The sequence below is a fragment of the Aspergillus fischeri genome, genomic scaffold (assembly GCF_000149645.3).
Source record: "Aspergillus fischeri NRRL 181 1099437636249 genomic scaffold, whole genome shotgun sequence".
NCBI classification, from domain to species: domain Eukaryota; kingdom Fungi; phylum Ascomycota; class Eurotiomycetes; order Eurotiales; family Aspergillaceae; genus Aspergillus; species Aspergillus fischeri.
In genome coordinates, this window is record NW_001509770.1 from 995,293 (window position 1) to 1,007,926 (window position 12,634).

A 12,634-nucleotide genomic window follows, 5' to 3' on the forward strand; every position below is an offset into this window, starting at 1 on the left:
GCTTCCCCGAAATTTGTCCTCGCCATGAGAGAGGATCGAGGTCATTATCCGTCTCGGAGTAATTCATTTTCAGGCCATGATGTTGTTGATGATCCGTTGATGATCTGCTGATGTCATTAAAACCTTGCTAGAGCGGGGGACAAAGTTTCGACGAAGTCATCACTCTAAGTCACTGAGCACCTCTAGCGTTCTATCAAGGTTTCGAACCCATTCGCCTGAACTCAAGATGGCCAGACGCACCTGGGCCCGTATACTCAATAGAACAAGACGATGCACGGAAGAAGGATAGCATGAGCCTTGGTCGAGTTCGAGTCTCTCAGAACTGGCAACAACACTTCCAATACTTATCAACTTGGCAACGTCAATCAGCATGCCCAATTACTCTCATGTACCTCAAACTTAGAGTAACCTTTTCCAAGGACAATGTCGATGGGAGCCCAGTGCTTGGTCTAGACATGAAGATGGAGATTATGTACTTCGAAGTGGACCACGGAAAGCTCCGGCTCCCTCATTGCCTCCTATTTGGATGACTCAGTATCTAAAATGTATTGTTCCATATCCAATTCTCCTCGGTTCGTCTGAGCCTGAGCAGTGAAATTGAGATGCTTGCTACGTTTGCATATTGCTCTTGATGATCACTGCCTGTTAAATGGTGCTACGGAGTAGAGTGATGTACGAGTGTCGCAAGCACAACGTAGCTAGGGCAGTAGAGCCTGGAAGATCAAGTAACTTTTGGCTATGGCTGTAAGATTGGCAGCTATACCAGTACATTACAGTACAGAGTCTAGGGTACCTCGGGGTTTGGGCATCTCTCAACTTCCATCGCCCGTTGATACTGCTCCGTCTTACTGTCCACTTGCTGGCAGGACGACGATCCATCAATCAGATGTAGAAATATGTAGTTCTGTGGATCTTTCGGTTACGTAGAAGAATACCTAGACTAGCTAGTACGATTAAATGATTCGATGTTCATGCGCTTCCCCCGTGTCCTTGAAGCCTTGGCTGCCCAGTGATGGCCTCAGTTAACCACCGTAGTTTCAGATTGGCTCGAGTATGAATCATTGGACCCGCGTAATTTACAGGTTCTGCGCTTACGTTACGCACCAAACATGAGCAAATACTACGACGTTGCCTCCCGTCCATACCGTACCGAGGATTAAATACAATATTAGTCCTCGAAACCCTTCCAGTTTGCCAGTTGTTACTCCCTGGCAAGCCATAGCTGTTGGAAGGAAGGCCATCTTCGCAGTTCATAGTCCTCCTCGATCATCCTTACCATCATATTATCCTTCGTCCTTTTTTACTCAGTCTAAATTCTTCTCCATAGCATTATTTGTCTACTTCTCTGGCTTGTTTCCTCGAGGACATTCCACCTCCCGCCACTTTTCCCGAATCCGTCGCGGTTCCGCAGACCCAGTAAGCCAGAGCGGGACGACATCCGAGGGTGGACTACCTGTGTGATCCCGCCCAAAATCGCCATCAAGAATCACTCCTTCATGCTCGGCTCATCAGAGGAAACTCTCAGTTCTCCTCCTTCTCTCCATTACTCTCCTTCTATCGCAGAACACGATCGCGCCTCTACTCGGGATACGACACCTGTCACTACCCCCCTCGGGTTTGGCGTATCGTCTCGCAAACCGGACAGGGAAAAGGACTCAGGTAGCCCGTGGGCTGGAAATTCACTGAACACCGACGACACTCGTTCACCTCACCACGATCATCAAGATTTTCGAACACAGCTTAAAGAGGACTTTGATTTCCCTCTCTTTTCATCCTCTCCCCTCACCTTCGGTAAGATGACAGGAACAGCTGCTCCTATCGATATCGCCACTCGCCAAACCTCAGTTTCTCCTCCGGGACAGCAGGCGTCAAATCTGACGTCTGCCCTACAGAGAGCTGGAACTGGTGAGCGAACAGGTAGCATTTCTCATCCCAGTGGCATCGGCATCAATGTCTTCAAAGCCCCGCCTCCCCGCAAAGACTCTCTCAGCGCAGCCTCCGCACAATGGGGCAACGGAACGAAACCAATCTCCATGGCGGGGTCTAATCGCGATAAGCCTCGTCGGGAGTCGCTCGCTGGAAGCTTGGTTGGTGGTATGAGCTGGGGTGGTGTCTCTGTTGGAAGCTGGATACGTGACGAGTGAGTGACAGCCCTTTCGTGGAGTTCTGACGGGGTTCTTGCGATTTTGCGGCACAGCTCGATTTCAGTGAGCAGCATACTGACATTCTCATTTCTTAGTATCATTATGACTGGAACCTCCCCGTTCGCTTTCGGACAATCTCCCTCTTTCCATTCCTCTTCCTATTTGCCCAAACTGGAAGCCAACTTCATGCGTGATTTCTCCTGCTGTGGCATCACTCTCCCCACTCTTCATGATCTGTTGCAGCACTATGAAGAGGCGCATGCTACCAAGTCACCTCAACAGAGTCATCGTCCAAGCCAGACTGATGGACGAGCTGCGCTTGCTGCTGCCGCGATGGCGCAGCAACAAAACCAACAGATGAACAACCAAAGTCGAGGTCTACAAGCGGACAGAGGTGGGGATATGCAGCGAAAATTGAGTCCGAACCCGCCGCTTCAGCCACACTCTGACCTTGACACTATCGACGATATGGAGCTGGATGACGCTATGGGGGACAGCGATCCGACGACCTCACAATTATTCTCGCCCCAGGCGCAGAACAACGCGCAAAGTGGATTCGGAAATTCTAATCAGAGAGGTCCCCAGCTCAATCTGTCCATGCTTCCAAGTCATCAAGGCTTCAAAGGTTCCCAACCAGGAACGCCAGTTCCGTCTGGCCACCCACTCTCATTGCAGAATAATCCCACAGTTTCCTCGGTTAACACACCAACACTCATGGCGAATCCACTCCAGAATTCACAGTTCAGAAACACGCCGGATTCTTCGGCACCTGGAACTCCTGCAGAACTCGACGAAAGCATGATCGGTGGTTTCGGCGACTTGGGTATGCAGAACAATGCTATGCTACAGGGTCAATCGCAGTTCAGATTTGCTGGTAACAATGACATGGTGGACCTTTGCATTGACGAGCCGGCGAAGCGTCTCTTCAGCCCTACTGGAGGGATCAATACTTCTAATGCGCACTTCAAGCTCAGTGGAGCGCAATATGGTCCTAACAGTGAAATCGCTCGACGGATACGGGAACAACAGCTGCTGGCAGGTGTCCCCGACACCACAGCTTTGCTTCCCAATGAAGAGCCCAAGCCCTTCAGATGCCCCGTCATTGGATGTGAGAAGGCGTATAAGAACCAGAACGGCCTCAAGTATCACAAAGCTGTAAGTGGTTCTGTCTGGAAAGTTACGGTTTGGTATGGAGCTTTGGTCGCTAATACTTTCGCTTATAGCATGGTCACAACAATCAACAATTGCATGATAATGCAGATGGTACTTTCTCGATCGTGAACCCAGAGACATCGACACCATATCCTGGTACTCTCGGTATGGAAAAGGAGAAGCCGTACCGCTGCGAAGTTTGTGGGAAGCGCTACAAGAACTTGAACGGTCTCAAGTATCACAAATCTCATTCCCCGCCATGTAACCCCGATTTCCAGCTTGCTGCAGGTCGCAATCTGGCATTCGGTGGAGGTGTTATGCAGGGGCAGAACATCAATGTGGCTGGGGCTGGCCTCCCCGGTATCGGCGAAGAAGGTCTTCTATGAAGTGCTTTCTCACTGCGATATTAGGGATCTTCTATCTCTCTACGCTAATTTGACTCGATGAACATCACGGCGCTCGTTACACTACATACGATTTAATGACCGATTCGGTGGCTTGGAGTTAATATTGGTATGAACGTCATGTCCTACTCAAATGACTAGCCGTTCCTTAGACGGCCGTGTCATGGATTGTTAATAGACCTCTTCGGAGGCTTCTCGTGGCCTGTTTTGACCAGGGTCCTCGCTCAGTCCCTGGTGAGGAAATTTCGGAATTTGTGGCCTCCCTGAATGCCGATCATTGCTTCTTTCGCTCAAACTCGCCTTTCGGTCTTGCTCCTACCATTTCGAGAAGAAAAAGAATGCATTGGTCCTAGGCGGCATATTGAAAATACAGCTCTTTTAGGTTTTGTCCTCACACGGGTCGAGCACATCATTCTGGGTTCGGATTGGATTGTTCCAAGCATCTATTTGACTGGCTTTCAAAATGCGGGTGTCGAGTTCCTGGAAACAAAAGAAGAAAAAAGTCTCGGTACATGGCGTCGATTCTGTAGATAGGGGTTTCAGATTGGTTATTGCTGTTTGCTACTTTTTGTCTTTCTGCGCCGTTATCTCTTGAGGTGTTGCTGGAGTCCTGTTATCCGTCCTGCGAGTTTTCTGCTGGTCTGCTTTTTTTGATAGAGTTTCTTTTCTTTTCTCTGCTCCTTGATTCCCATTGTGAGATTTTTGGTTGTAGCACTAGGTTAACCAGGAAAAGTTTCTGAAATAGCACGCTGCTTTCTGTTCCGATTTCTACGTACTCGGCTGAAGTAATCGTAAATCAGTTCGTCCTCACTTCTGTCTGCAGAGTAAACTAGACTTGATGCGTGATAACGCGTAATCTCTACACGAAACGAGTGTGATGAGTATTAAGAGAGGAACGAGACCATCAGAATCCCTGGATGCATTGACTATTCTAATACAAACAAAGTCGAGAAACAGCCATCCTCAAGTAGAAGCGGTGCACAGCAGGTGGAAATAGCGCAGTGTCGTTTAATTAACGGAGAAATTGTGAGATAGATGAGTCCTGCTGTAATTCCATAAAATGAGATCACCGGAAAAATAAAAGCAGTAACTTTCCGCTTGCACCGTACCGTCCAAGGGTGTATCATTTCAACATGGCCAACTCTCCGGTTCCTTCATCCGTGCGATACCATGCAATTCTGGCAAAGGAGTTTACAAGATCAAGTGAAAGGAAAATAAAGCTCCAGGCAAAGAAGGAGAGATGAGCTTTCCGAGGCTGAAATCTTATTCGAAAGCTAGCAGACGATCACCATTCAAATTCACCCTGGCCTTTGTGGAAAACGTATCTATTTGAGTCAGCGTCTGCGCCTCGGTCAAAAGTAAGGCTTTTGGAACTTACTCCTTGCCGCCTGTGGTTAGGATACCATCCTTCAGAGTACACTTCCACTTGTTCTTGACGCGCTGCACTTTATCGTACGTACAGAGCATGACCTGTCCAACAGAATCTTCAGCATCATGATCCTCGGCAACCAGGTCGTCAGGATCGTCGAGGTCGGAATTGATGGCATCTTCATCGTCTTCCTCCCTGCCATCGTCGCCACCAGGGCCATCAAACTGCGCCTGAGGCCGGGCAGAGTTCGCGATCGAGTTGATTTCGACAGCAGAGTGGGCATCAGTAAGGCAAGGTTCCCGTCTCGATGTTGATGACGAGGATTGACGCTCATCTAGAGGCATAAGTAGTCCACCTCCCTCGAATTGAAGCATGCGCTGTCTCAAATGTTCGCGTAGGAACCGATCACCCTCGCCGTTCTGGCGTTCTGCGGCCTCGCGTCTCCGTGCAACCTCCGCTTTCCAATCTGATAAAGCATCGCCCCCTGCACCATCTGTCTGAGAATTAGTCATATTGGGTTGGGGGGCGGATGGATAGCCCGGCTCTTGTTTAATCGCTGGCGTCTGTCCATTGGGCGTCTGTGCTGGGTACTGAGGACGGTGCTGCTGTCCTGGCATTCCCATAGATGCGTGAGACTGCGCTTGCAACTGACTGACCGAGCTAGCTGCTGCGGCACCGTATCTTTGATGAAGCATATTGGCAGCACGTTCGCGTGCCGACTGAGGATTCGAGGAAGGAGCCGACATCATGTTGCTCATGTGAGGCATTCCTGGTTGCCCATTGAGGCCTGGTTCGGTCTTGATGTGAGATTGCTGCCCCATGTGCGCGGGCGCAGGCGCTTGCATCGGAGGTACAGTTCCCGGTAGGGATTGGGGAAGATGTTGTTGGGGCGGAACATGTTGTTGCTGTGTCTGTTGCGGAGGAGCGGGTCGAGGAGCGTTGGAAGGCACGGGAGCAGTAGGAGGGAGTATTTGGTTTTGAGTCTGAGGAGGGGCGGGCTGTGGTGGTGCAGGATCCCAAGGGAAGTGGGCGACACCAAGCGACGAGAGCTTTTTCTGCCAGCTCTATATTGGAATATAGTTTCAGTAAGATATCATAGAGAGGAAAATGATGGAAACAGCATCAGAAAGAAATAGACAATGCAATGAAATAAAATAGACCAGAAAGAAATAAACAAATAAAACAGTAAGAATAGATGACGAAGATAGCGCCGTTACTGTGATCTGTTAAGTGGGCGCGGGCCTTGGCGGACTAATCGCGCCCCTCTCCAAAACGGGCCACAGGAGCGGGTAAAAGCGGCGCGGTATAAAGAGACTCAAAAGCTGGTGTTTCCCCCGGAAGCAGCGCCGCCTCCCGCAATCCTCGGACCCCCGCCTTGGGCCGGGATCGATCACGACAGAACACCGCTCCCTGGGAATCAAGGGCATCATGATGGTTTTCCACCAAAGTAATCATCACAGAATGAAGAGATATCTTGAACCCACCTTTCGCAGATCTATTAACGTTTGCTGATCGACACCACTTTCTTCGAAATCGACCTGAGAAGCATCGCAGACCTCCTGGATGACACGATCAAACACCGTGCCCTGCACATCATCTGGTATAAGCCAACATCCTCACAAAATATGGGCTGAAGATTATCACGGAGAGAAGGAGAAGGACAAAGACAGGGTAAGCCCAAAGATCTCCAGAGTTTCTCTGGTCAGGTAAGGTAGGGCTGCCTGGAGATAGCACTCACCACCTGCTGGTTAGACATGGTTGCGGCAATAAGAGAGACTCAAGAATGAGAGGACGTAGATCAGAGCTTCTTTGTTTCGTTTCTTCCTGTTCTCTATACTAAGGTCCAGCAGGGAAGGCGTTGTGTTCCACTGGTCTATCAGAACTGAACCTCCGTCGCAGCAACGGTCAGTTGCCACGGCCAAGATGCGACCGGTCAGCCCCGACGTCTAATGACACCTAAGCAACTCCAAGTTATGAAATTGTTCGTGTGGATAGTATGTGTTTCTGCAGTGAGACTGAATCTGAACAATTGCAAATATCGAGAAATCGACGCTCTGGTGGGGAATCGGCAGGTAGAGAAAGACGGCAACGCAGCGTACTGTAGGGTTCTGGTTGAGGTCAAAGTCGCTCTCCCCGGGCGAAATCCGTCCTCCTCTCAGCGTGCTTAGTAATGATCTCCGCCCACGCTCAAACTAGTGAACCATGGCCAGAACTGGGAGGGATGAGTGCTTCACTTCATCCTCATCTTCTGTAGAGTAATAAATTACTAACTCTTCTTTCAAAGGAATACAGTGAGAAATTAAACTATTACTGGTCTCCTTTGAATTGAGTGACGTCGTCATCTCCCCATCATCAAACTGAGCGATATCTGACACTATACTTCAAACAGGTTGCCTGATGGATATGGAAGGCTCACTTCCAGGATCAGTCACGTCTACAAAGTGAAATAGATCTTACAGATTGGTGAGTTATGTCTTATGTTAGTAGTATTAGTGCCCAGGCTCTATACAGGAAACCAAAAGATAAGGAGTCAACCCATCAGAACGCCTCGCATGCGAAATCCTCCAATAAAAAGATGTAGCATAAAGTCAGGATATAAGAAACAAGTCAAATTTCGCAGAAGAGCAGACGTCCATCTACCGAATGGTCATAGACTTGGTCATCTGAGCTTTGCTTCCAACGCCACCTTCCCGGGACGCCGAGGCACTGGTTCCAGGCTTGCGCTCGAAGATCTTCCAGAATTTCAAACTCTCATCAGCAGCGGCGGTGGCCAGCAATTGACCGTCGGGGCTCAGGCAGCTGTGAAGAACTCGGGTCTCATGAGCCGGAATTTCTACGTTACGGACCAGGGTGGGATAGCTCCAGATACTCAGAGAATTGTCAGGAAATCCGCTTGAGCTGACAATCTCTCGGTAGTGGTTGCTCCATCTCAAGCTGGTGACCTGTGAGCCAGTATCGATACTGTTGGTCCGGGCACCGGTGGTGGTATTCCAGAAGTGGATGTGACGGTCATACGAGCCGCCACCCGTCGCGAGCAGGTTCAACTGCCAAGGGCACCAACTCAAAGCTTTCACGGCCGCGCGGTGGTTTGTCTTGGTAAACTTGGGAGCACTCAGAGACCGCGCATCCCAGATGTTGACCAGGTTGTCATTACCGCCGGTGGCGAGTTGAGCGCCATCGGGTCGCCATTCGAGACCACATACTTCTGACGTGTGGGAGACGAGCTCTGCGACCTTGTGTTGAGCGATGCGAACATCGTGGTTGAAGACGAGACCGCTGCGCGCACCGGTCGACAATGTGTGCTTGGACCAGCCCATCACACCAACACGGGAGTCATGGCCAAACATGCTTCGAAGCTTGGTGCCTTCCTCCACGTCCCAGATCTGCACCTCTCCCGTGCCGAGACCCACTCCAACATATGCGCCATCGCCGCTCCATTTGACACTGCTTACGTATGTGTCTGGGGAAGTCTCTAGCAGGCAACTGACAGATCCAGAATCCGCCGACCACACATAGACATTGCGCTCAAGACCAATAGCGACCTGGTTGCCAGAGCTCCAGTCCAGCAAATTGAGATAGTAATCATCAAGAAGACCAGGGGCGTCCAATACACGCTCAGGAGCGGTCTGGACTCTGCGGCGGAATTGAGAACCTTTGGCTTTGCTTGATTTCAATGGACGATTGTACTGTGCTCTCAAGTCTATTGGCTTTGACGATTCTGGAGGTGGTGGCTTGAAGGCGAGGATGCGAGTGTTCAAATTGACGCCGCAGGCGTCAGCGAGCGACGATTCGTAGGCGACCGCATCTGGTGCTGGCTTGGTGTACGACGTCGTTGAATTGTCGTTGTCCTCAAGACCAAGGTTTTCAAGAGCAGCAGTCAGATCATCGTCGCCGCCTCGACCTCCGATGTCGAAGGCGCTCGCAGCACTTGCAAGAACGGCGGATCCTTCACTGCTGCCCGTCTTAGGCCGCTGGTTCTCCTCGGGTTTGGCAGTCCCAGTTGTTGTCAGTCCTTCGCTTGCTGACCGGTTGGGAATGAATCTGTCACCAGCATTGTGAGCGATGCGAACGGTGGTCTTGCCCGACCTTGTGCGAGCAGAGACTTCTTTGCGCACTCGCTCTTTCGATGACGGAGACTGCCCCGACGAGGGGCCTGTGCCGGTTAAAGACCAGTCCGAGACACCAAGCTCAAGATGCCTCGGTGACTTGCGCGTCCTTGCAATGTTTGATTTGGGAGATTCTCGGTAAGATTTTGATGTCTTCGCGACCGATTTAGCAAAGTATGAGGAGAGATTGCCGCCGTAGACCGAACGACCGTTGTCTTTCGTAACATCTGCCGATTGACGAGGAGGTGTGAAGGGAGATGAATGATTTGATGCCACACTCGCTCTTCTTGCGTGAGGAGATGGTGTCAGAGGCATGCGACCGCCAGCGGTCTTGGATGAAAACAGTCCGTGATGGGACTTCACCGGAGTCGATATCAATGGAGTAGCCATGTTTTTAACGTGCAATTCCCAACGAATGGTATATTAGAAGGTGCTCAAGAGAAGAAAATGCTCCTCGATCTCAATTGCCAGATCCGGTCATTCAATGAGGATGTAGGTCTAAGACGCAACGAAATGGTAGTGTATGCAAGTATAAACCGACAAAACGAATCATATACTATGCAATCAAATATCAGATACGAGCGTAACTGAGAAAAATGCAAAGGGAAGATGGATTCAGAGAGCAGCAGAGCAGAGATCCAGGGGAATAAATACAGCGTATAGTTCTTTCTCCCATGGCAACGGTTACCTGAGGTACGGCTGTTCTAACACTGATTGGGTTAGCGTCCACATGACGTGCGGCTCTTTCCTTTTCTTTTCGTTGGGCGCCGATCGTCTTGGCGCTTTTTACACTTTTCTTCCCTGTCGTCATTGCAGGGACTTGATCGCCGACTCTTGGGCTACTTCAGAAATACAAATCTGCGTCCCTAATTCTATCGACTTTCAATTATTTCCTTTCTATACCACGGCTGTGTGGGTCAGCAATACGACTTGGGCCTTTTGGAGAGCCTGATGGCGCGGCAGCCGTCCTCCACTATTACCAGTAATACTACATCCACCCCGGTCTTCACCCAATTCCGCGAGGACCCACCGTCTTGGATCAGATCAAGAGATTCAAATCCGATGACTCCCACTCCCTCAGTTCATCAGAGACCACAGAGCGCATACCTCATGCCGACCAGTCCAGCTAGAGGTCGCCGTGGTAGCACGGATTATCGCCCCGTCATCCGCAAAGCCCAAGGCAATGTCCCTGCGTGTTTGGTCAATGCATCCGTGACGTATTGCAACAATGAGCAGATCTATGCATTTGGAGGATTTGATCAGTTCACAGACGAAGGTCGATACTGATTTTTACTCTACGCTTTAATCGAATCTCTACATCATCTCTCATGCTAACGTTCGGACTTAAATAGTTTACAACCATGTCCTGAGGCTAGACTTGAAAGCACTTCGTTGGGAACTTGTGGATAACTATGGCGATATTCCCGGTGTTCGCATGGGTTGGTTGATTCATAGCAAATGCATTTCTTGAGTTCCGCTAATATGTTTCAACCTTTTTTATAGGACACACTGCTACTCTTTATCAAGGCGACAAACTCATTGTCTTTGGGGGAGAAAATGAACATCGCGAATACCTCTCTGATATCGTCATCCTCGATATCCCCACTTCGACCTGGACTCAACCGGAAATTCGTGGACAAATCCCGCGGGGAAGGGCTCGTCATGCTGCTGTCATTCATGACGAGAAGCTTTTCATCATAGGCGGTGTCACTGGAGAGAACAATGTGATTCTCGATGATCTATGCTACCTTGACCTGAAAACATGGACCTGGTCCCGGAGTTGGAGATTCACAGCTCGTTTCGACCACACCGCCTGGGTTTGGGGGGACCGTCTTTGGATATTCGGAGGCCTCGACCCGGATATGGAACGCACAACAGATATTTGGTGGCTTGATCTCAAGGGCTCGCCGTTTCTTGGAACCCCGTCTTCGCAAGGTACCGTGGATTCCCCCGGAATACTCAACAGATTGACTCATAGTCCAGACACGGTATATAGTAGTCCAACCCAGCAGCTGCCCGGCCGGTCCGGTAGCTACGCGGCAAATTCTGGGAGTGTACAAGTTCGCAACGCCGGTCGAAAAAAGCCAATTGCCCCAGGAGCTATCTCTTGTCATAAGTTCCGATCCGGTCCTTATGTTCCTGCCTTGTCTGCTGGAACCCACTTCCAGGCTCACGCATCTGGTGTCCTCCTCGACCTGATCACTCCTTCCGAAACAGTCCGGACGTATGAGTGCAAGTTATCGGCTTTGGAGCTTGACACTCTTCGTTGGCAGAAACTAGCTGATGGGCAAGAGATTTTTAAGCCCGGGTACCGCTGGCATTATTGTACAGTCGACGCTAGTGGCACCAAAGCCTGGCTGCTGGGATGCAGCCTTGACGTTGGCGCCGCTCCTGGCAACAGTGATGAGAATCATATGAGCGAAGTTCTTTGCATTGACCTGGAGAAATACGGTTTGCTTGGCAATGAACTGGCGACCCTGTCTCCTGATCAAAGCAGGGCTTTGGTATCGGAAAGGTCAGGACTGCCGCCCATTTCTGGGCTTGGTGCAGATCTCTCCGCTGTCTTCGACCAACCTCCAGAATCTGGCAGTGATGCTGACTTTATCATCACCGCAAATCCGGACGACATCGAATATCCGGACGATGTGGCAGAGGATGCTCCTCCAACAGAGTCTCAGCCGGCGTTCCTGCCCGCGAATGCTCCTACCTCGCCTCCTATTCATGTACATCGCATCATCCTGCAGCTCCGATGGCCGCATTTCAAGCGACTGTATTCTGCGCAAATGGCAGAGTATCACTCTAAGAGAATGCACATTCCTGAACCATACTCTGTCGTCCGTGCTTTCCTCTACTATCTGTACACTGACAGCATATCAGGGCACCCTGAATATTGCTCCAGCATCATCGATGTTGCAGGTATGCTCGTCATGGCGAACCTGTATGACATGCCAAAGCTGCGCCTGCTCTGCGTAAATCGTTTGAGCCGCGAGTTAGATGTGGAGAACGCGGCCATCATCTGGGAACGGGCCGGGCGGACCAACGAAGATTGGTTGATGCGGCGCGCCGCACAATTTTGCCTCAGCCACTGGGGTCGCGTTGTCCGGACCGACGGCTTCAAGTCCCTCAGTCGTCAGAGCTTGATTGAGCTGTGCGAGGTGGTCGACATGGAAGGTCGGATTGTTGCCGGGCCCGAACTGGAGCTAGTGGGTGCTCTAGGAGCGGAGGGGCTTGATCTCAGCAGGGATACCAAGCGATCCCGGCCTTCTGTTGGAGGCGCTATGACTGACGTGGATGACCTCGAAGGGGACGATGTGGATGGAATGGAGATTGTTTGACCTTCGGGCTCCCAATTCATTCAGACACTGCACCACCGGAAACTACCGTGCAGGAGCGGACACGCCGACCATATGACTTCAATGACTATGTATGACTTTCCTATTTCTACTACCGGATGGGCGT

At 50.6% G+C, this 12,634-nt stretch overlaps 4 protein-coding genes across 4 annotated transcripts; 2 read left to right on the plus strand and 2 right to left on the minus strand.

The window, feature by feature from the left end:
• Positions 1 to 1,496: 1,496 nt before the first annotated feature.
• Positions 1,497 to 3,682, plus strand: NFIA_010650 (zinc-coordinating transcription factor SFP1; the record flags this gene model as incomplete). Its single annotated transcript, XM_001264280.1, has 3 exons — positions 1,497 to 2,140; positions 2,240 to 3,299; positions 3,368 to 3,682. The coding sequence occupies 3 exons, from the start codon at positions 1,497 to 1,499 to the stop codon at positions 3,680 to 3,682; spliced, it is 2,019 nt and encodes a 672-aa protein (XP_001264281.1).
• A 1,303-nt stretch (positions 3,683 to 4,985) lies between these two features.
• On the minus strand, positions 4,986 to 6,825 carry NFIA_010660 (transcription initiation factor IIA large subunit; the record flags this gene model as incomplete). Its single annotated transcript, XM_001264281.1, has 4 exons — positions 4,986 to 5,025; positions 5,079 to 6,133; positions 6,554 to 6,666; positions 6,804 to 6,825. 4 exons carry the CDS (start codon positions 6,823 to 6,825, stop codon positions 4,986 to 4,988), a joined length of 1,230 nt encoding a protein of 409 aa, XP_001264282.1.
• Positions 6,826 to 7,705: 880 nt separating this feature from the next.
• On the minus strand, positions 7,706 to 9,565 carry NFIA_010670 (WD40 repeat domain-containing protein; the record flags this gene model as incomplete). Its single annotated transcript, XM_001264282.1, has 1 exon — positions 7,706 to 9,565. One exon carries the CDS (start codon positions 9,563 to 9,565, stop codon positions 7,706 to 7,708), a length of 1,860 nt encoding a protein of 619 aa, XP_001264283.1.
• A 561-nt stretch (positions 9,566 to 10,126) lies between these two features.
• Positions 10,127 to 12,510, plus strand: NFIA_010680 (Kelch motif domain protein; the record flags this gene model as incomplete). The annotated part of the gene is made up of 3 exons (XM_001264283.1): positions 10,127 to 10,451; positions 10,528 to 10,614; positions 10,679 to 12,510. 3 exons carry the CDS (start codon positions 10,127 to 10,129, stop codon positions 12,508 to 12,510), a joined length of 2,244 nt encoding a protein of 747 aa, XP_001264284.1.
• Positions 12,511 to 12,634: the final 124 nt, after the last annotated feature.